At 37.4% G+C, this 21,892-nt stretch overlaps 1 protein-coding gene across 1 annotated transcript in view; it reads left to right on the top strand.

Annotated features, from left to right (window-relative positions):
* Positions 1–21,892, top strand: part of PPP4R2 (protein phosphatase 4, regulatory subunit 2) — an 85,464-nt gene that overhangs the window by 41,553 nt on the left and 22,019 nt on the right. Inside the window, exon 3 of the mRNA XM_006903344.1 lies at positions 12,053–12,223. Coding sequence (XP_006903406.1) covers positions 12,053–12,223 — 171 coding nt within the window. The remainder of the gene's footprint in view (positions 1–12,052; positions 12,224–21,892) is intronic.

Raw genomic sequence — 21,892 nt, forward strand, 5'->3', positions numbered from 1 at the left:
GTATACTCAGGGCAGGGGGGGGGGGTAATTGTATACCAATGAAGGAATTTTTCTTAGGGAGGAGTGAACTGAAGGAGAGGGGTGGGCAGGGAGAAAAGGGCAACAATGAATGAATGGAAATCCAAAATTTCTGTAAATGTTCATTAAAATGAATAAAAAACATTGACTTAAATATTAAAAAAATTGCAAAAAAAGTTGCTGAAATTTTGCCTTTTTAAAAATATGTACTAAGTGTTTTTAATGATTTTTCACAGAATGTGTAAGGTTAGTAAAATGCAAGAAGGGAAAGATGTTTTGTGTGAAACACATTTTGTGACTGGGGAACTTTTAGTAGGTTAAATTGTTTGTAAGGCTAGGATATCTGCTGTATGATGCAATGTTAAGTCTTTTTTGCCTTTTTCAGGGGGGAAAAAACCCCAACAAAAACAACAAACTTGATGTTCTAGATTTAATGTATTTAATGCAATTGGGGCTTGGGTGGGGGCCTGAGGAGGAGTCACCAAATGTTTTGTCCTTCCTTTATACTAATGATAGTGCTTTACACTGAGAATGATCCTTGAGATCTGACAAACATTGCTATTATAACTAAATTGCAAAAGCTAAAAAGAAAAAATTTCTCTTCAAACAAGTTGAGATGTAAATAGAAGCAAAAGGATTGGCTACTAGTGCGCTCTCTTTCACTCTCTCCCTCTCGCTCTCTGGTAAATTTAAAAAAAAAAAAAAAGACTTAGCACTTTTAAAGGTAAAGAGCCAGTAGCTCCAGTTTGTCTCAGCATCATATCTGTGCTCTTTATTTTTACTGGACCAGTTTGCAGTTAGGAGAACGTGCCTTTTTTTTTACCTTCGCTTTTAGGTTTTATAATTTTTTAAAAAATTTTATCATTTTTTGTGTGTACAGTCAAATTGGATCTGACTGGTATAGGAGGAGATTATCCCTCCTTCTCCAGCTGAGAATCTGGTGGATTCGAACCAAGTTTTATAATTTTAATTGATGTATGGACACACACAGACAAGTCAACAGAAAATCATGAAGGAAGATTTGGACCCAAGCAGTGTCACACTTTACATCATCTCTACAAAGTGTTAAGTGTAAAGAAAAACCCCTTTTGAAACTATGATATTCCTGATACCTAAATACAGTTATTTCTGCTTTCATACTTAGAAGATGAGTCACTCTTATTGAAGCTCTTTTTATTAAGACAATTGCATAAGTTTTAAAAGCTATGGTAAATTAAGTTGTCTTCCAAAACTGTACTTTTCTGGTCAGCTGTGTATGATCAGTTATCTACCTCAGTCTATTTTTGTTTGTGCTGGGACAGATTGTTTGTCCTCCATGTTTCCACAGACCAAATCCTCCTAGCTCAGGATCTGGGCTGAAGCAGTTATTTTTTTCCAACTTACTTTTTAGTTCTTAAATTTTATGCTTTTATTTGATTATAGATGTCAGTTTTATTTGTCTATAGATGTCAGTTTTATATGATTATAGATGTCAGTTTCAAAAATCCTTACTGCTCTGAGAAGTGTAGAATTCAGTGAAAATTACGTAGTCATAAGAGAAATGTGGGGTTTTTTTTTGTTTCCCTTTTTTTAAAGTTATGGTATTATTGGTTCTTTGCTTCCTGGACTGTTACTGCTTTGTGAAAATCTAGACTAAGCACAGCACCGTCCCTGTACCTGCAAACCTAGGTCTTGCACTACTTGATAATTTTTTGCATTAGTTTAAGGTGGATATTTGATAGCTCAGTTAGAAGGGGGAGGGAAAAAAGTCTGCTGCTGGAAATATCTGAATTAAGTCTGTTCGTCTGGGTAAGATTTGGGAAACACAATCTCTGTGTGTATAAAAGAAAAATCAGTTAAACATCTTGTAGACAGCCATTTAATTATATTAAAAAAAATTTGAAGACTCTTTTGTACACAGACTTGCCAGTGGTGATTTATTTGTCTGGTTCAAGATAACTATAGTTTTGTTTCCTAGGACTTGTTAAATGCCAAAAGACATTTTTGAACTGTACAGATTGTTAGCTTTTTTCTGTTTTATTTCTTTTGAGATCCTTTGAATAAAAAACATCTGAAATTAAAAAAAAATATATTTTGAGGAACTTAGTTGCCATTTTACATTCCTCAAGCCATAGCTGTATTAGTTAGTGAGAGTGACGTGATCTCTTTGCAATTTGATTTGCATTTGTTTGAGCATCTTTTCATCTCCTTATTGTCCATAAGAATTGTATATTCTTAGGCAAAAAAAGATCCTCCATCCAATTTTAAAGTTTGTATATTTTGTCTTGTGTTATATAGAGAACTTTCTTTGATTCTACAACTAAGCCATTTAATTAAGATTATTATTGTTGTTGTTGTTGTTATGTGCCATCAAGTCGTTTTCGACTCATAGCGACCCTATGCACAACAGCCCTAAACCCTGCTCTATCCTGTGCCAACCGCACCGCCTCTGACACACCCATCCCGATTACCCCAGTCACTGAATCAATCCATCTCATAGAGGGTCTTCCCCGCCTATTAATGGGTTTTCTTTCAGTATTTTCTGTTGTCCTTTGATGCACGAATGTTTTAAATGTGATTAAATCTAGTTTTTCTTTTGTTGCCAGTGCTTTGAATCTTACAAACCATTACAAAATACAGATTTTTTAAAAATTACCTTTCCCCCCTTCAATTTTAGCGTTTTAACTTTTATAATTAGGTTTTTGATCCACTTTAAGATTTTATATATGCTGTGAGGTCCAACTTGCTTTTTTTTTGCACATTCAGTTGTTTCCATACCATTTGTTGAAAAACCAGTTTTTCCTCATTAACACATTGCCAAAATGATGGCTATAACCGTCCTGAACATGTTTCTAAGCATGGTGGTCAGTGTGTGACGGCACATAACAACAACAACAATAGCTGGTAAATCAGGGTTTATTTCTGGACTCTTAATTTTTTTTCATCTATATGGGTATCCTTAATTCTATTAACACTTTGACTTTATTACTATGTCTTTCTGTAGATTTTTCAAATCAGTAAGGGGTGAGCCTTCCAAATTTGTTCTTTTAAACAATTCTGATCCCTCTAATTCTACATCAGTTTTTGGAAAAAGTTTCAGTTTATGCAAAAGTCCTTGTTTTTGTTTTTTTAAGAAGGTGGATCCGTTTGAACAGTAATTACTCCCTTTGATGGATCATATTTTGCCACAGTTTCACTGACCTACCATCGTTGGTTTTCAGTGCCTCAAATTTAGGTGATTCTTAAATTCAGCTGGGGAGCCTTAGAGTTCCTGTGGACTGGTTTTCATTTTCTTCAGCTTCAATTTAAACTTACACATGAATAAACAAAATCTTGATCTCTCTTCAACAGTCAGCAGCTGGTATGTATTTGACTGCTGATACTGCACTTCTCCAGTGATAGGTTCTGAAATTTAGTAATTCAGATTTCAGGTGAGGTGCATCTGTAAAGTCACCTTTTAAGTAAGCCAATTGCTTTTTTTTTTTTTTTAAGTTTAAGGGTTTATTATCAAAGTCTTGTAAAACAGTTTCAGAAACTGTACATCAACATGGCACAGATTGTAGCCTATTTTTGTTTTTAATGCACAAAAGTGAAGCTTGAAACTCCTGCAACTAAGAAAACAGTCACCTAACTACTTTGCATATAACATGGAATCACTGTGTATAAGATTACTACTGCAGTGACAGGTTAACACAAATATAATTGGTTTTATACAACTTGAAATAAAAATGAAAAGTACATTATCAAGTCTATGTTTTAAAAGCATATGAAGGTTAATTTAAAATGCACCGTCCTCTTTTCCCCCAACACTGTGCTTAAAACAAATGAAAAATTGAAATTAGGACAAGATAAAACTTTCTCAGACTGACTCAGGATAGGCAGGGCAGCTTTCACTGATGTTTATGTGGAATAAATTGTTGGGGGGGGGGGGGCGGCACAACGACCACAACCCCAAACACCTTATGGAATTGTATACAACTTTTACTTCAAAACAGACTGCTGCTCATTCAATGCTAAAAGTTTTATTTCAAATCTTCTGTTTTTGTACTTAAAGCCTAATTAGCCATCAAAAAGGTTAGTGCATCTATTACCCTTCAAAGTTAAACAAAAGCCACAAAAATTTAGCCACAAGGCTTAAAAGGATTATCTATTTCAAATGTTCATTTTTCAGATGTAACTATAAGAATGTTAATTTGTCATGTCAGCAAATAAGACTTTTATGTAGATCCATCATGTTGAAGAATTTTAATGACATTTAGAATATTCCTGCCACAGTTAACATGCAATCAGTCAGTGCATTCCCTACATGGCTGTATTACTTACGGCAATGAATCAAATTCTAGAAATACCGTAAGTGAACTTATTTAATAAAAGAGATCATACAACATAAACAATCCATGCCTGCTGTAGATGCATGTAGCTTTTCATTTTTTATGTAGCTGCACCAGAATAGTAAAACTGCATGTTTACTCAATCAGATTACACCAAGACAAGAATTGGTTACTCATGGACCATTTCTAAAAGCTTTTGATATATGTTGCTAATAACAATATCAGGAGCATTATATAACCGTTTTTAACGGTTGAGATGAACAAATAAAGCACTAAGAAATCACACAAAGGAATGACACTGATGCATATATACAGTTGGATACCTGCAGAGGCAATATTCAGTCACTTATACCCGTGTCTTCTTCATGATGATCATCTCCATTCACTTTGGATTCTCTTAATGAATCACAAGTCCCCTTTTCCACAGAACATTCCTTTGTTTTAGGGGAACCTGCTTCTGCTAGCTTCTTTTCTTCCTTTTACTCTTTCTTGCTTTCATAGCCTTGTTCCTCTTCATCATAATCTGTGTAACCTGTTTTACATCTTTATCTTTTTCCTTATCTTTTACTCTTCCTTCTCTTTCATCTCTACTTCTCTCTTTATCTTTCTTCTTTTTTATGTCTCTTAGGAGGTGGTGACCAAGATAATTTTCTTTTAGGACACCTGGGCTTTTTGGGAGATCTTGTACCACTCCTGTTCCTCCTCCTTCTCTCCCTGCTTGCACTTCTAGAATGCCTCGCTGTGCTGTAACTTTTTGGTGGTGGTTTGGACCATTTTCTTATCTTCTTTTATCTCTTTTTTTGATGTGCTCCTCGACCTTCTACCTCTTTCTCTGGAATGAGATCTTCTCCATCTTGGACTTTTGGACCTCTGCCTGCTCCTTGACTTAGAATGTGATCTCTTCTGTGATCTGCTTTTTGATCACCTGTGTCTAGAAGATGAGGGAGTCCTCCTCCTCCTTGAATGTGTCTTGACCTTGAATGTCTTCTTTTTCTTCCTTATCTGGTTCTATAGCAGCAGAAATTAGGAACTGTGCTTCTCTACTCTTTTCATTGCTTCCTCTATTTCTTTACTAGAGGTATCAGATTTGAGACTTGGAGAAACAATTCCAGTAGTTACATGGTTTAACTTAGGATCAACAATACTCATAAGCTTCAACAGCTGATCTGCAGCAAGAGACTGAGAGTTCAAGTTTGCTCCTGGAAGCCCAAGTGCAGCAAGGGCAGGATCAAGAGTAGGAGCTCCCCAAGCAACCAGTGGAACAGCACCAATCTGTGTGAGTTTGGAGTAGGCAGGAGTCCACCACCAAGCAGAAGACCTGCCACTGAATTTGCTGGTACCAGCAAAGACAAAGCCTTAGTCTCATCAGGAATAACTCTTGCATATGGTATGACTATCAAAGCTCTGTCAACGAATACAGTGTTTGTCAGGTGCTGTGCCACAACTGCTGAGTTGGGATCATGGAACTTAACAAAGCAGACTCTGGATGAGACTGACAAAGGTGAATCATCCGGCGGGAAGAGAAACAGTTCGTCGATCTTGCCTAGGAAACCACAGAGGGTCTGCATCTGCTCAGAGCTAGCTCTTGGGGAGACATTAGTCACCTGGATTTCCTCAGGGCTGCCGCCTCCTCCACTGGGCCCGCTGCCGGGACCTAGGCCTGCCGTGCTGGGGACGACAGTGGTGTTGCTCATAGTGTTGCTCCCGTTCTCGCTCCTAGCCAGCAACCACCACGCTAGCGGGCCAAGCTCCGCCAATTGCTTTTTTTTAAAAAAAATAAATAAATAAAAAATTATTTTGTGTGTGTACCATCAAATTGGATCTGACTTTTACAGCTAAGCATCTAATGGATTCGAACTGCATACATCTGGGATTGCAATGCAGCTTTTTGCCATTAGACCACCAGAGCTCCCCACTAATTGCTTTTTTTAAAGGTATTCACTATGAAGTATATCATTAAGTGTACAAATTCAGTCATTCAATCTCCAGTCTATTTTCTGTCACCAATTTTGCTGACTACCAATTCTTTCTCATTGTTTGCAGCTTTTGCATTCTAGTCACCAGTAAAATTTAATGCATCTTAATTGCATGTTTGCTCAATATCTGACTGCAAAAGTTGGTAGACCTCATCAGTTTCCTCCTCTTTGGCTTTAGTTGATTGCAGGTGGTCTATGTTAATCCATCTTAGTTCTCTGATGCCTAGAAAGTTAGTCTTAATGCCATCCATTTCATTTTTTACAACTTCGTTTTCCTTCGGTCACATTCCATGTTCTAATTATTGACGATTGTTTGCAACTATTTCTGCTTATTTTTGGGTGATTCTCTATCTGAGCTGTATGTCTAATGTTTTAACTACTACCCACATTCCTTTGTTCATAAGGTTTTATCATTGTTTTGAAATGGATGGCCAATCCCTTTTTCTAGTCTGTCTTGATTTAGAAGCCCTGTTGCAACCTGTTCACCATGGGTGATCCTTTTGCTACTTGAGACACTGGTGACACAGATTTACAACATTATGGCACCCCAGAATCTACACCAGTACAGCAGCCTGACAAATGAGTGCTGTTGTTTGTCAAGAGGTGTAGTTGTTGTAGGTGCTGTCAAGTTGAGCATGACTCTTAGTGACCTAAAGAACAACCAATCTGAACACTGCCCTACCCTGTGCCATCCTCACAGTCTCTAACAGACTTGTATGCCCATTGCTCTAGTCACCATGTCAACCCATATGGACAGTGATCTTCCTCTCTTTTGTTGCCCCTCCACCTTTCCAAGTATGTGTCTCTCCAAGGAATACCCTCTCCTAGCAACATGCCCGAAGTATGTAAGATGAAGCTTTTTCTTCTTTGCCTCTGAGGCACTCTGGCTGTACTTTCTCCAAAAAATACCTGTTTGTCCTTTTGGCAGTCCATGGGATCTTCAGAATTCTTAACTCTCCGGCACCACAGTTTAAAGGCAACAATTCTGCATCTGTCATCCTTAGTCACTGTCCAGCTTTCAGATGCGCAGCAAGTGACTGAAAAGGCCATGGTGTGATTTGGACACACTTTAATCCTCAAACTGACAATCATGGCTCCTCGGTAATTTGGAGGGGTCTCTTACTACAGACTTAGCCAGTGCAATACGTCTCCTGATCTTCTGTCTTCTTGTACTAAGTGTATTGAGATTATTAATGCAAGCAAGATGAAATTGTTAAAAACTTCAGCCTTTACCTATGATGATGCCAATTGGCCTGTGGGTGAGAATCTTTTCTTTTTGAAATGCAATCCATATTGAAGTTACTATTCTTGACATTGTGCAACAAACACTTTAAGCTCTCCTCAGTTTTCATGAACAAGATTGTGTCATTTTCATAATGCAGGCTGTTGATGAGTCTTCTCTCACTCCTTAAGCCCCATTCTTCATAATGTCCAGCCTCCTGGATGACCTGTGCTGTGTCTGTATGTACTGTTAGGAACATATAATAATACCTAGACCTGTACACATCTAAGATATAAAGTAATTGGTAACACTTGCTGAAACTGAGGAGGACCTGAAGAACTCGCTGCAGAATGCCAAGGACTGTAGTCTTTGATATGGATTGAAGCTCAACATAAAGAAGACAAAAATTCTCGCCACTGGGCCAAATGGCAGCACCATGATAGATAGATGGTGAACAGATTGAGGTTGTTAACAGTTACAGCTTGCTCAGTTCCACAGTCAACACTCTTGGCACCAATCATCAAGAAATTAGAAGACAAATTGCATGGGGAAAATATCCTGTCAAGAACCTCTCCCGAGTATTGAGAAGCAGTGATGTCACTCTACAGACTAAGGTGCACCTGAATGGTTTCTTTGTTGACAGTTAATGGATTACTACTGTATGAGACTTCTATTATCCTATGTATTGGGGATTCTGGTGGTGTAGTGGTAAAAGAAGCTGTATTGCAATCCCAAAGGCATGTGGTTCAAATCAGTCAGGTGCTCCACAGCAGTAGGATGTACAATTCCTTACTCTCTTCCCTGTCCACTTTATTGTTGTTGTTGTGTGCTTTCAAGTTGAAATTGACACTTGAGTTTTCAGAGGCAGGGAGATTGCCCATCCTCTCAGAACAGCTGGTGGATTCAAACCATGTGGTTTGTGAATTGCAGCATAGCGTCTTGACACTAGACCACCAGGGCTCTCTCTCTGTGCTTTACTGCTTCTGCGAACCCACTGGAGGGTCAACTATGGGACAGTTCCAACTAATGGGTACAACAATAATCCAACAATCATTTTGACAATATGAATTCTTCAGTGTGAAATCTTACCACTTATTGAGGTCCTTAAAACTTTCAGCAGTATTATTAACAGTGCACATTTTACACCTCTTTTGTTCTGTTTATTCTTAAGTATTCTTTTTGTTGCTAATAGATGAAATTTTCAGTTTGGTGTTTGGCTGGCAAAAGACCTATAATGATACTTTGTTTATTTGATAATGAACCTTGCTGACCTGACTTGATAGTTTTGTGAATTCTTCAGGATTTTCAGTGTATAAAGTTACTTACCAAGGGAAGTATTTTTATTTTTTCCTTTTCAGTCTGGGAGCTTTGTATTTTTTTTTTCCTTGCTTAATTGTCTAGGTCAAACCTTCTAGTTCATTGCTGACCAGAAAAGTGGACAGTCTTCTTTTGTTTTGAGCTTAGAGAGAAGAATATTTAGTCTTTAACATGAACTACAATGTTTTTGGTTTTGGATTATTCTTAGATATCCTTTATCCAGGTAATTGGTGCCTTTGACTATTGGTAACTGTATCTGTTGAGGACAGCTCTACCAGTTTTTATCATAGAATGCTAGAGCTGCTAAGTTTTTTTACTTTTATGGGTTTGTTTTTTTTTTAAATTTAAAACCATATTTTATTGAATTAAACTGTTCTGCTGAAAATATTACACGTTGGTTCAAGTGAAAAAATTAGAAAGTGATGATTTGTTTTAATTTTTAATAAAGTTCAGCAGAAATTGATTAGATGTATTCAGGGGACATGTAGCAACAAAACTCTCACTATTGTTTAATATTCGACGCTTTGACAGAGGACGCTCTAGTTTTTGTGTTCTAGTCCCTTGGTAATTCAGATAGTTAATTCTCTCTTAGAGGTGCCTCGGAAGAAAGAGCTGGAAACTGATGAATAATTCTCTCCTCATACTTGAGATTGCCATAAATTGGAATTAACCTGCAACTGGTTGATACTTTTTTTTTTTACATTTGTGTACTAAAGACTTAGTAAATTGTACTTAGTAAACACTTAAAATTACATGTTAGAATATACAATTTATTAAGTGAAGAGTCCCTGTTAAGCCTTTCTCTATTTCAGTGCCACTGGGAATCTTTCGGATTATTCTGTCTTGCTGTTCTCAAACATTTTGATCTAAGGACACATTTAAACTAAAAAATTAGCGTAGAACCTCAGACATTTTTGATTAAAGGGATTATAGCTGCAGAGTTCAGGAAAATTCAGTTTTTTAAAATAATTAATCCTGTACTTTAAAAAAATATTTTTTTAAAGCGTATTTTGTAAATGTCAGTGAGAAGAAGCGTATTTTGTAAATGTCAGTGAGAAGAACAGCTTTTAGGGGACGGATCATTGTAGTAAATGTATTTAATGTCTCACGTAATTGAACATGGTTGAATTAGCATAGCTGCTTCTGACCCTCCAGAAGGTTTTCAGAGGTAGTGAATCTCGTGGGAGAATATTACCCATCGTTCTCCTGCAGAGCAGCTGGTGGATTTGAACTGTGTGCCTTCAGGTTGGCAGCCCAGTTCCCTAGCCTTCTCCATACACAGTTGGAAAAGTGAGAAGTTAATAGTCTTTCAGATTTCAGTAGATGCTTTTATTTTGATACTGCTGCAAAACTGTCTAGTTTTTTAAAATTTAACTCTGTAAAATGTGAAATAGTATCAGTGAGCTTTTCAGTATACATTACAATCTGTTGGTGTTTTACACTTTGAGTGAATCTTTAATACCTCTGTATGATTTTGTAACATACATTGATGATGTATATTCACTGGGTTGTGTAGATTTGTTTAATATTGACTCATTTCACTGTGCTAACACAGTATCTTTTAGCACACATTTACAGTAGAAATTACTTGAAAAGTATTAGGTGCTTATAAAACAATGTCCAATTCTTGCTTGAAATTTTAGATTTATCACTGATATATACATTATCAGTTTTTCTTAAAGTAACAGGCTCATTTCATTAAAATTTTTTTTTTTTTGAGATCATGTCTAGTATATAACTCTAAAGCATTTGTTTTGGAGACTTTGCAACTTTGAGAAGCAGCAGAAGTATTTTCTTTATGGCTCCTATTTTTTTATATGATGATGTTGTGTGCCATTGGGTTAGAATCGACTCATTGCTGACTCTCCAGGTTTTCAGAGTCTATAGGTTTACAGACTTGGAAGAAATTGCCCATCCTTGTGCTGTGGAGAGGCTGGTGTATTTGAACCTGCATGCCTTTGAGTTTGCACCACAACTGTTATCACTTGGACACAAGAAAGAACTATTTATTCAGAGTTGATATTTTCTAATTAAAATTTTTATTGCCTTATTAAACATAAGTGAAATACCTTTTTAAAAATGAACAAACAAAATCACAATAAAATAAACTCAAAACCCATCCTGGTAAATTATAGTGTGAAGAAAACTGATGACTTTGAGTCCAGTTTGATGAATACATTGCTTTGTGCTACAATGCCAACAGTAGTATGTACTATTGTTTTGCACTGTCATTGTAAATGTCAGCACAGTGGAAAAACAAATGAGTTATATTCTTTTTAAAATACCTGTGGCATTTTGGACCACATTTTGAGAACTGCTGCTCTCGTTTCTAAGATTGATGGATTAGGGATGAAAAAAATAATTGCAATTTCACACTCCCCTTAGCCACATTATTGACTCCTGCCAGTAGGTTGTACTTTGTGTTTGGGGGAAAATGGTTGGGATTCCTGTCTCTTGTGTTTCCTTGAATTTAGTTTATACAACTTCCATCTTATTTTAGTGATAAAATAGAAAGAGAAAGGTATGAAAAGTATTTGTATTAATTTAGCGAATGAATAGACATGAAAGGTACATAAGAAATATTATTTATAGATACTTGTTATATAGCATTTGTGATAATTGCCTTTAAGTGAAATTTTGGTTAGTTGCTGTAGTCACAAAATATGATCAGAAATGTGATTCCATAAGGTTTTCACTGGCCAGATTAGAAGCAGATTGCCTCGTCTTTATCCTAGTTTGTCTTATAGTCTGCAAGCCTCCATGAAGGCTGTTCAACACTGCATTAACGTACAAACCCCCACTAAAAGAGAAAAAAATGATGACGTCTACATTTTCAGGTACATTTGGCCTGAAAATAATTATCTGAAACGAAAAAACTAAAAGAAAAAATGCTGTTTCACTGCTTTCCTGTCATTTACCGGTGAAATAGATCTGGTGACACAGTGCTTAAGCATGAGGACGTTAACCTGAAGGTTTCCTAGACTGTACTCTTAACAAGCCGATTTGTTCTTCCTGTGCAGCTAGGAAATGGTTTTGAATTGTTGACCTAGAATTACTAGGACTCCCTCCAGTGGAATTTACTCAGTTTCTTAATTTTCTTAGCATTATCTCATGTAGATGAAGCCACATTTACTCTAATTATGCTTTGTCCATAAAGTTGTAAAACTACATGGAATTACTTAAAATTTTTTAAAATGTTTTGCTTGTAGGATACAGTGGTCCCAGTTTAAAGGCTATTTTATTTTCAAGCTGGAGAAAGTGATGGATGATTTCAGAACTTCAGCTCCTGAACCAAGAGGTCCTCCCAACCCTAATGTTGAATATATTCCTTTTGATGAAATGAAGGAAAGAATACTAAAAATTGTCACTGGATTTAACGGGTATGGTATGCACTTAAACTATTTGGTATGTTTTTAAGTTTAGATGTGTTTTACTATTTTTAAAATTGATTCTTTACTAGGATTGCAGATTGCTTCAGGTACTACTAATTTTTCATTTATGAGTATTTAAAATCTTCACAGGATTATTGGATTTGATCACCTCATGAATGTTAGTGACTTTTACAATAAATGGGTATAACAGTAGAAACGTTCATTTCTTGGGAAATATTTTAATATTCTTTGTTGTTTGATGTTATTGTTAAGTGCCATCTAGTCAAACCCAGTTCATAGAGTCCATGAACAAAAGACCTGAACCCTGTTCTGTACTCCTTTTTCTAAGTACATAGAGTCAGGAGAATAATGGTAGGCTCAGAAAACTGATGGAGGGGTTACTCTGAATTAGAATTGTCTAAATAGCAGTATGTTTTGTTGGTTGTCTCCTTTTCCAGCCTGGGTGGAAGTGAAGTGGATGTACATTAGCTACATTAGCATTTGGTCATTATTTCTTTTAAAACCGGGGTGGACACACCCCAAACAAAAACCATCAACTTGTGAAATTCTTAGATTTTTATTAAGAACTTAGTTTTCCTTTCCCCATCAATAAGTAACTATTTTAAATTTATAAATCATTGCACTGAAAAAACTGTTTTTCACTAAAAGCTAGGAAGCTCTGATAACATTGTGTTAATTTTATAGTGTTGCAGTACAGGTAGCTCCCAGTTTAGAACCTAGTGAAGTTATAACAAGTTGAATTTAAAATCTTCAACCATCCATGGTTTTTTGTTTGTTTATAGCTATCTTATTGCTAGTTATGTGTACTACATGCAGTGTTTAAGTGCATATTTGCATACACACCTATTCTTAAGCCAGTCCCCAAAGACAAAGGTCAGATTTATAAAAGAAGTTCTGGAATCCAGAATTAAGGTTGCATAGAGAAGTGTACTTGGGGTGGGGAGTGGGGGTAAAGGGATGGGGGAATTGTATACTAATGAAAGATTTTTTTTTCCTTTTCAGAGAGGGGAGCAAACTGGTGGGTAGGGGTTGGCAGGGAGAAAAGTACGACAATGAATGAATGGAAATCCAAAACCTCTGTAAATGTTTATTAAAATTAATAAAAAAAGGGGAAAAAAAGAAGTTCTGGTGGCTTCGTGGTAAGGAATTGCGCTGCCTCTGACAGCCTGCTGTAGGGTAAGCTGTGGATTGATTCCTGCTCCACTTAACAACAACAACATGCCATCTAAGGATTTAAAAAGATATGGATGATGATAAAATATAATAATAATGATGATGATGAAAACTTAAAAACAAAGTATTTGATGAACTTGTCAAAATAGAATGTCATTGTAAGCTGGGGCTACCTGTACTAAATTTAATGACCTGTGGGTAATTAATTGTGAATTCATAATTGTTACTGTTATGGGCCATCAATTTGGAATGGAAACAACTTAACTTTCCAGCTAATATTCAGGTAGAAGTTGACTTCAGCAGGAATGATGGGGGCTAATTACCTATCATTCTCCCGCGGAGCAGCTGGTACATTCAAAACTGAGCCTTTGGGTTGGCAGCATAACCTCCTCAACACTAGACTGCCAGATGGCACTGAAAAGAAATAATGTTTTACACTAAAATAAAGCTATTTTTATTTTATTTGATTAGCATTTTTTTAGACCACCAGAGCTTCCCTAAATTAATAATTTTTGTTATGTAGTGTTGAGTCAGCGCCAACCCATAGCTGACCCTCTGGCAGGTTTTCAGAGGCAGTAAATCGTAAGGGAGGAGATTGTCCATCTTGCCCATCCTCCTGTGGAGCATATAGTAGATTCAAATTGTGTGCCTTCAAGATTGCAGCGCAGCTTCTTGCCACTAGACCACCTGTAGAGCAGCTGGCAGATTCAAACTATGTACCTTCAGAATTGAAACACAGCTTCTTCACTTGCCCACCAGAGCTCCTAATTAATTCATAATTGGGAGTAGCTTATTTGAAGGAGTTTCAATTTTCAATATTTTTAAGTTGCATACGTTGCCTTCTTTTTTGCTTCACATATTTAATCACAAGTAAATTTATAGTAACATCTCAGTGATACAGATTACCCTGTTTTACATTCTCTATGTCTAAGGTTAGGACTATTTCTTAAAATGGCAATTTGTATACTTGTTTGTAAGTCTATTATAAATTAACTTTTGCTAAGAATTTTCATAGCGCTTTTTTTTTGAGATCCATCTGTTATAATTGGCCCTGGAGTCTAGTATGGGAAGGAGACTGGTACTGCCAAAAATTATTTAATTTTGTGTACACATTTCCTTTTCAATACTAAACAAACTCATTGCCATCTACTTAAAACTGACTCATAGATGACTCTCCAGGAATGTTTCAGAGGCTGTTAAGTACACAGGAGGAGATTGCTCACTTTTGGTTTAGCTAGGTAACTTTCTACATTATTCACCACCAGATGTTTCAATTCTAGGTAATTTTTAATCTCTGTATCCGGGAAGAGAAATCACATGCTGTGTAATAAAAGACTTAGTATTGATTGAAAGAGATGTATTTAAGAATCCTCTTGGAAATGTTTCTGTAATTCTAGTTTTTGTTATGTACCATCGAGTTGACTTTGACTCAGTGATCCTGTGAACAACATCTCTGAATTTTGGCCAGTCCTGCACCAGCCTCAGTGTTTCTGTCCTGTTCCATCGCCACCATTACTGTGGCAGTCCATCTCATCCATAGTCTTCCTCTCTTCTGCTGACACTCCACCCTTCTAAGCATGATGTCTCTCTGCAAGGATTGGCCCTTGTATATTTCTTCCATGCTCAAAGCATGTGAGAGAGTTTCAAAATCCTTTCCTCCAAGGAGCAACTTGGTTTCACCCTCTCTAGGACAGACCTGTTTATTCTCTTTGTAGACCGTGGTATGTACGTTACTCTTCCTTTAGCACCACAACTCAAAGGCAGTGAATCTTCTTTTGTCATTGTCCAGGTCTCAGGTGCATAGGAAACAGATGAGAAGACCTTAGTTAGGATCACACCTTAGTCTCTAGATTCACTTTGTTATTTAACACTTTTCAGAGGTCTTTGATAGCAGATTTTTTTCAGTGTAGTAGGTCTTTTGACTTCCTGATTGCTGGTGCCAGGGGTATTAATTGTGGTTCTGAGCAAGATGTAATTGTTAACACTCTCAATCTCTTCTCCATCTGTTATGATTTTGCCAATTGGCCTGGTGATGAGGATTTTTGTTTTCTTGATGTTGAGATGCAATCCGTATTGAAGGCTGCAGTCCTTGATCTTTTGCAGCAAACACTTCAAGTGTTCCTGTGTTTCACTGAGCAAGGTTGATAATCTTATTAGATAGTAATTAAAATTTATGATGATTCTTTTATTTGAATAAATTAATGGGTCCAGTAGTGTTAAGGGGAAATAAGCAAATTAGACCACTGCTTTGAGAATATTACGCTAATTTACTTGTGTTTCTGAATTGTTTGGTATCATCGAGTTGTCTACACCTCAGCATGCTTTTGAACAGCAGATCTGAACCTTGCCCTGTTTGATGCCATCCTCATGTTTTCTTGATTAGACTTTGTTGAGTGCCGTCAAGTTGGAACTGGAACTGACCCACACTGAACCTCCAGTGAGTTTTCAGAAGGTTCCTTTCCTTCAGAGCAGCTGGTGAATTTAAACTATATGGTTTTGGGATTGCTGCACAGTTTCTTATTACTGGGTAGGCTGTGAGAGCTTTATTGAATAAAGATTAGTTGTATTTTTTGGTTTGTTTTCCTTTTAGATATCTTCTCTTTGTAGTGATAAGGAAGCTCTGTTGGCATAGTCCTTAAGAGAATTGTGCTGCTCTTCTCTGCCATTTCCAATTCACCAATGGCTCTACAGGAGAAAGGGAGGCAGCCTTCTCCTGTATGACTTAACAGACTTTGGGAAACCTGCTAGAGAGTCAGTTGTGAGTTGATGAAAATGAGTTTGAGTTGAAAATTGTGGTGGGTAGAAGTAGCATTTTTGGGTGTTTTGTTGTTGTTGTTTTGCTTTTTAGTATTTCTCCTGTCTGATACATACCTTTTTCTAATAAGAAAATAGCATTATGATGGTGGTGTTAAGATACCATAGAGTCACATATGGCTCATAACGACCCATCAGGTCTGACCCCTGCCCTATCCTATGCCATCCTTATCTTCCCTGATACATTTGAGCCCATTGCTGTAGTCACTGTTTTAATCCATCTTACTAAGCGTTTTCCTCTTTTGTTCACCCATGCATGACCTTTCCAAGGAATTGCCTCTTAACAGCATGCCTAAAGTGAGATGAAGCTTTGCCCTCCTTGCCTCCAAGGAATACTCTGACTATATTTTCTCCAAGACATATTTGTTAGTTCTTTTGATAATCTGTGAGATACTTTGTACTCTTCTCCACCACCAACCAAAGGCATGTGATTCAAATATGCCAGCTGCTTCATGGGAGAAATGGGCATTCTCGTTCTGTGTCCTCTAAAACCCACTGGAGTGTCAGCTATTAGTTGGTAATGATTCGATGGTACATAACAGCAACAATAAATACTTAAGTTCTTTTATGTTTTAATTTTCTTCTAAAATTACTTTTGAACTTTAACATTTTGTAGAAAGTGGATTATAGCTGCTCTTCAAAGAGAAGTTATATTTTGAAGAGAAACTCAATAAAATATATTTATTACCGTTTTATGACCACTGTTTGTGATGATAATAAACCAATGTATGAACTCACTTAAGTTAGGGCTTTTATTAGGGCTGTTTCATTGATACCGTGCTACTTTAGGAACTACTGGTAGGTAGGTATAATCTGTCTTGGCACAATGGTTAAAGAATTTCTCTGCTAACCTAAAGATTGACAGTTTGAATTTGCCAGCCACTTTGTCGAGAAAGAGGAGAATGTTTACTTCTGTTAAAATGTACAACTTTAAAACACAATGAGTAGTTCTATTCATTATCATAGGATTGCTTTGATTCAGAATTAGTTCATTTGTAATGGGGTAGCAATGAAGTTCATTCCTTTAAGGTACACAAAGAGAGATTTTGAGAAGTAGAGATAATTTACCTTCCTAGCAGTTTTGAGAAGGTATTTTGTAGCCCCTAAATTATTCAGGTTGGAACAATAAGAAATTGACTGTTCCACTCTTTTTGACAATGCAGTCAGGTCCGTGACATCTGCATTGGAAGTAGAGTAGATTGTGGAGCCAAGCAAGCTGTAATTGTTAACAACCTCAGTCTCTTCTCACTTTTGACACCAGCAGTCAGGAAATCAAAAGACGAATTGCATTGGGGAAACCTGTCATCAAAGATCTCTTCAGAGTGCTGAAAAGCAACAATGTCAGTCTAGAGACTAAGGTACTCCTGATCCAGGCCATGGTCTCCACAATTACTTGTTATACTTAAGAGAGTTGGACAGTGACTAAGGATGACAGAAGATGAATTGATGCCTTCGTATTGTGGTGCTGGAGAAGAGGCTTGAACATACCATGGACTGCCAAGAAAACACATAAATCTGTCTTAGGGTGAAAGAAAGTTTCCCCTTGGAGGCTAGGATTTTGAGCACCATCTCACATACTTTGGGCCAATAACCAGGAGAGACTAGTCCTGAGAAGGACACCGTGCTTGGAAGGGGAGGTGAGACAGTGCAGGAAAGGAAGACCCCAGATGAAACGGATTGATATAGTATCTGAGGCAATGGGAGACTGGCTCAGGACAGGTCACAGTTCAGAGCTGCTGTACATAGGGTTGCTATGGGTTGCAAGTGACTTGATTACATATAACAACAACATTGGATAGCAGATAGTTTCATGTGTTTGGAAAGGTCTGCAGTTGGAACACACCAGGCACTTTGAGGAAGAAAGAAGAGTCAATGTACTTATAAGAATACACTCTAGTTGTATCTGGTGCCTATAGGATTGTTATTTGGCTTATATTAGAACTGACTTAGGAATGAAGTTATTAGAACAGGAACCTCCATAGTATACTTCTCATTGCTATTAAGTCAGAACCGACCCATAACAGATTTTCAGAGGTTGTTAATCGCACCAGAGATTACCCATCTATCTCTGTGGAGCAACTCATAGTTTCAAACTACTTACTTACTAGGCCACCAGAGATCCGTGTATTCTATCAGGGACTGGGATTGCCAAAAGAACCAAAAGCTGTCTCTGTCTAGGATGCTACTTGGAGGCAAGATAGTCAGACTTTGTCTCACCTGTTAGGGGCATGTTATTAGAAGAGACCTAGTTCTTGGAAGAGACCATCAAGCTTAGAAAAGTGGAGAGTCAAAGGAGAGGAAGATCATCAGTAAGATAGATAGATGTAAAGACTTCAACAGTGGGCTCTTTTTTTTTCTTTCTTTTTTTTTTTTTCAACAGTGGGCTCTTAAGCAGCAGTTGTGCAGTTGTCACAGGATAGGACAAGGCTTCCATCTGTTGGACATAGAATGCTTTGAGGTAGAGTTCACTATCTAGTTTGCCTGATATCTAACAGTACCATACCATGTGAACTATAGATAAAAAACATAAACCTTTTGGATTGCTTCACATTTTGAGCATGTGCAGACTGAGAGAGTAGATACCTATCTTTGCTACTTCCTTTTGTAACTCCTTTGGCCCAATTTATTGTTTGCTTGACTTTCTGCTCTTTAGTTGGCTGTGAAAGATACTTTCTGTACTATATTTGTATCAGCCAGTAGTTACTAGTTTATATCATCTGTTCTTTCTTTCTCTTAGGGAAGCTCTGGTGACTTAATTATTAGAGAGTTGCACTGCCAACCCAAAGATGGATCATTGGAATCCATCAGCTCCTCCATGGAGAGAAAAATGAAGTCTCATCTGTGTGATTTACTGCCTCTAGAAACCTGCTGGAGGTTCAGCTATGAATTAGTTCTAACTTGATGACAATTGCAGAGATCTTTCTGTTGTTGAGTACAGAAGAGTTGGTTCTGAATCATAAATTGTTCTGTAGGATTTAGTAAAATTGGCCTGCAGGGTTTCAATGACTGGAACCTTTGTAAGAGCAGATCACTTGGTACTTCGAACTGCCAGCATTTTAACTAGCAGTTGTTAGGTACTGTCCAGTAATCTATGACTTCTGTTAATCATATAAACAACAAATCTTATGCCATTCTTAATATCTCTACTAGACTCAACCCCATTCTTAGGATTATTGTCAGGTTTATCCTATTGAGGCTTTTACCTTCAGCCTTTTTAAACATGTCTTTTTCCAAGAACAAACCCCTCCTAACAACATGCCCAGTGTATAGGAGACAAAGTTTTATCATCCTTGCCTCTAGCGAGCACCATGGTTTTCACCTTCTCCAAGACGTGCTTATTTGCTCCTTTGGCAGTCCTTAGGACTTCAAAGCATCCTTCTCCTCTGTCCAACTTTCAGATGCATAGCAAGTAATTGAAAAGACTACAGCTTGCATCAGGTGAACCTTAGCATTTAACACGTTGACACACACTTTTAAATTGACAACAGTGCTTAGAAACGCATTTGCCGTCATTTGTGGCAACGTATTAAATAGGCATCTGTGCTCTTTATCACTTGGGAGAGGTTCTTGACAGCAGATTTTCCCAATGTAGTACATCTTGTAAGTGATCTTTTCAGTCACTTTCTGTGCATCTGAGAGCTGGATAATGAGTAAGGATGGCAGAAGAAGGAGAAATGCCTTTGAGAAGAGAGTTGAATGTTCCATGAACTGGGAAAAGCACAAACAGATTTGTCTTAGGGAAAGTGCAGACAGAGGAGTGCTTCTTGGAGGCAAGAACGGCAAGGCTTTGTCTCATATTATTTGGGTATATTGATGCCGTTATGTGCCATTGAGTCATCTACACTTCATACCAACCCAGTGAACAATGGCTCTGAACCCTGCCATAGCCTGAGCCAGCCTCAATATATCCAACACAGTGACCTCCTTGCTACTGTCGATATATCGGTCCATCTCACCCAGCATCTTCCTCTTGTGCTGACCTCCACCCTTCCAAGCATGATGTCCTTCTCCAAGGGGTGACCTCTCCTAACCTTATGTCCAAAGTAGGTTAGATGGAGTTTCAAAATTCTTAATGGATAGACCTATTTGTTCTCTTGGTAGCTGATAGTATAGCACCACATCTTAAAGGCATTGGTTATTCTTCTGTCCTCCTTAGTCATTTTCTAGTATTGAGGTACAATTGAAAAGACCATGGCTTGAATCAGTGATTGTCCAACTTTTCCCCATGGATCAGCTGGTGAATTCAAAATGCATGCCTTTGGGTTGGTAGTGCAACTCCTTACCACTAAGCCTTCAGACCTCCCTAAAACAAATTAGCATATAGCTAATTAGTTTTTCTTTATATTTTTGATGATAGTAAAATTGTCAGATTACAGTAGAAACTATAGTAAAGACTATAGTAGACATTGAGAAGAATGTGACTCGGAACATTAAACTTACGCTCATGCAAAACCTCTATTACACTTTGTTGTCCAAAGGAAAGGAGCACTGCTTGGTTTAAAATCAAGCAAGTTAAACAGTGTTCTAACCTTTCTCCACATCTATTCAGCCTTTTTACTGAACAAATAATTTGGGAAGCTAAACTTTCTGAAGACAAATGTGTCATTGAGATCAGTGGAAGCCTTATCAGTGTTAATACAGGTGACACAATCCTGTTTGCTGGAGGTGAAGAGAACCTGAAGCGCTTGCTGCATAAGACAGCCATTTTCATTATGACTTATATCTCAAGAAAACAAAAATCCTTAACACAGGGCCAGTAGACAACATCTTGGTAGATAGAGAAAGATTTAAATGTCAATGATTTAACTTGCTTGGACCCCTGGTCAACATCCTTGGTACCAGGAATTAAGAAATCTGAAAGACATAACACATTGTCTTAACTTGGTACTGTCAAGGACTTTTCCAAAGTGCTGAAGAGCAAGTATGTCAGTTTGAAGACTATTTACAGTTCTTTCCTGTGCATCTGAAAATTAGACCATAAAGACTACCAAAGAATTTGAATTGTGTTGCCAAAGAGTATTGAATATACCATGATTTGCTAAAAGAACTAAAACATCTGATGAAATGCAACCAAGCTGCTCTTTAGAGGCAGGGAGGGTGAAACTTCATTTCACTTATTTTGGGCACATTTTCAGAAGGAACTAGTAATTAGAGCCATCATGCTTTGGCAGGGGAGTGTTGGTGAAAGAAAGGAAAACCCTTAATGAGCTGGATTGACACAATGATGACCACAGTGGGCTTGAGCATGACAGATACCATGAGAAGGTGAAGTAAAAGTCTGATCAAATCTGTTCATTGTACTGCTATAAGTTACAATCAGCTTGATAACATCTAACAAGTTCAGAAATTACTAGTGTGGCTCTTTATAGTTTGAAAGTAAGAACGTTCCCCAAACCACAGAATGGAAACACATGTGCATTCATAAAACAAAATACCTGTTTTCATTTTTTTATGTACTTTTTGGATCTTTTTGTTGCTTTATTATATTGTTGTTGTTATGTGCCGTCGAGTCGTTTCCGACTCATAGTGACCCTAGGCACAACAGCCCTAAACCCTGCTCTATCCTGCACCGACTGCACCGTCTCTGACACACCCATCCCGATTACCCCAGTCACCAAATCAATCCATCTCATAGAGGGTCTTCCCCTCCTGCGTTGTCCCTCAACCCTC

This window comes from Elephantulus edwardii, unplaced genomic scaffold (assembly GCF_000299155.1).
Source record: "Elephantulus edwardii isolate Elephantulus edwardi_28Jun2011 unplaced genomic scaffold, EleEdw1.0 scaffold00574, whole genome shotgun sequence".
In the NCBI taxonomy this organism is placed as follows: domain Eukaryota; kingdom Metazoa; phylum Chordata; class Mammalia; order Macroscelidea; family Macroscelididae; genus Elephantulus; species Elephantulus edwardii.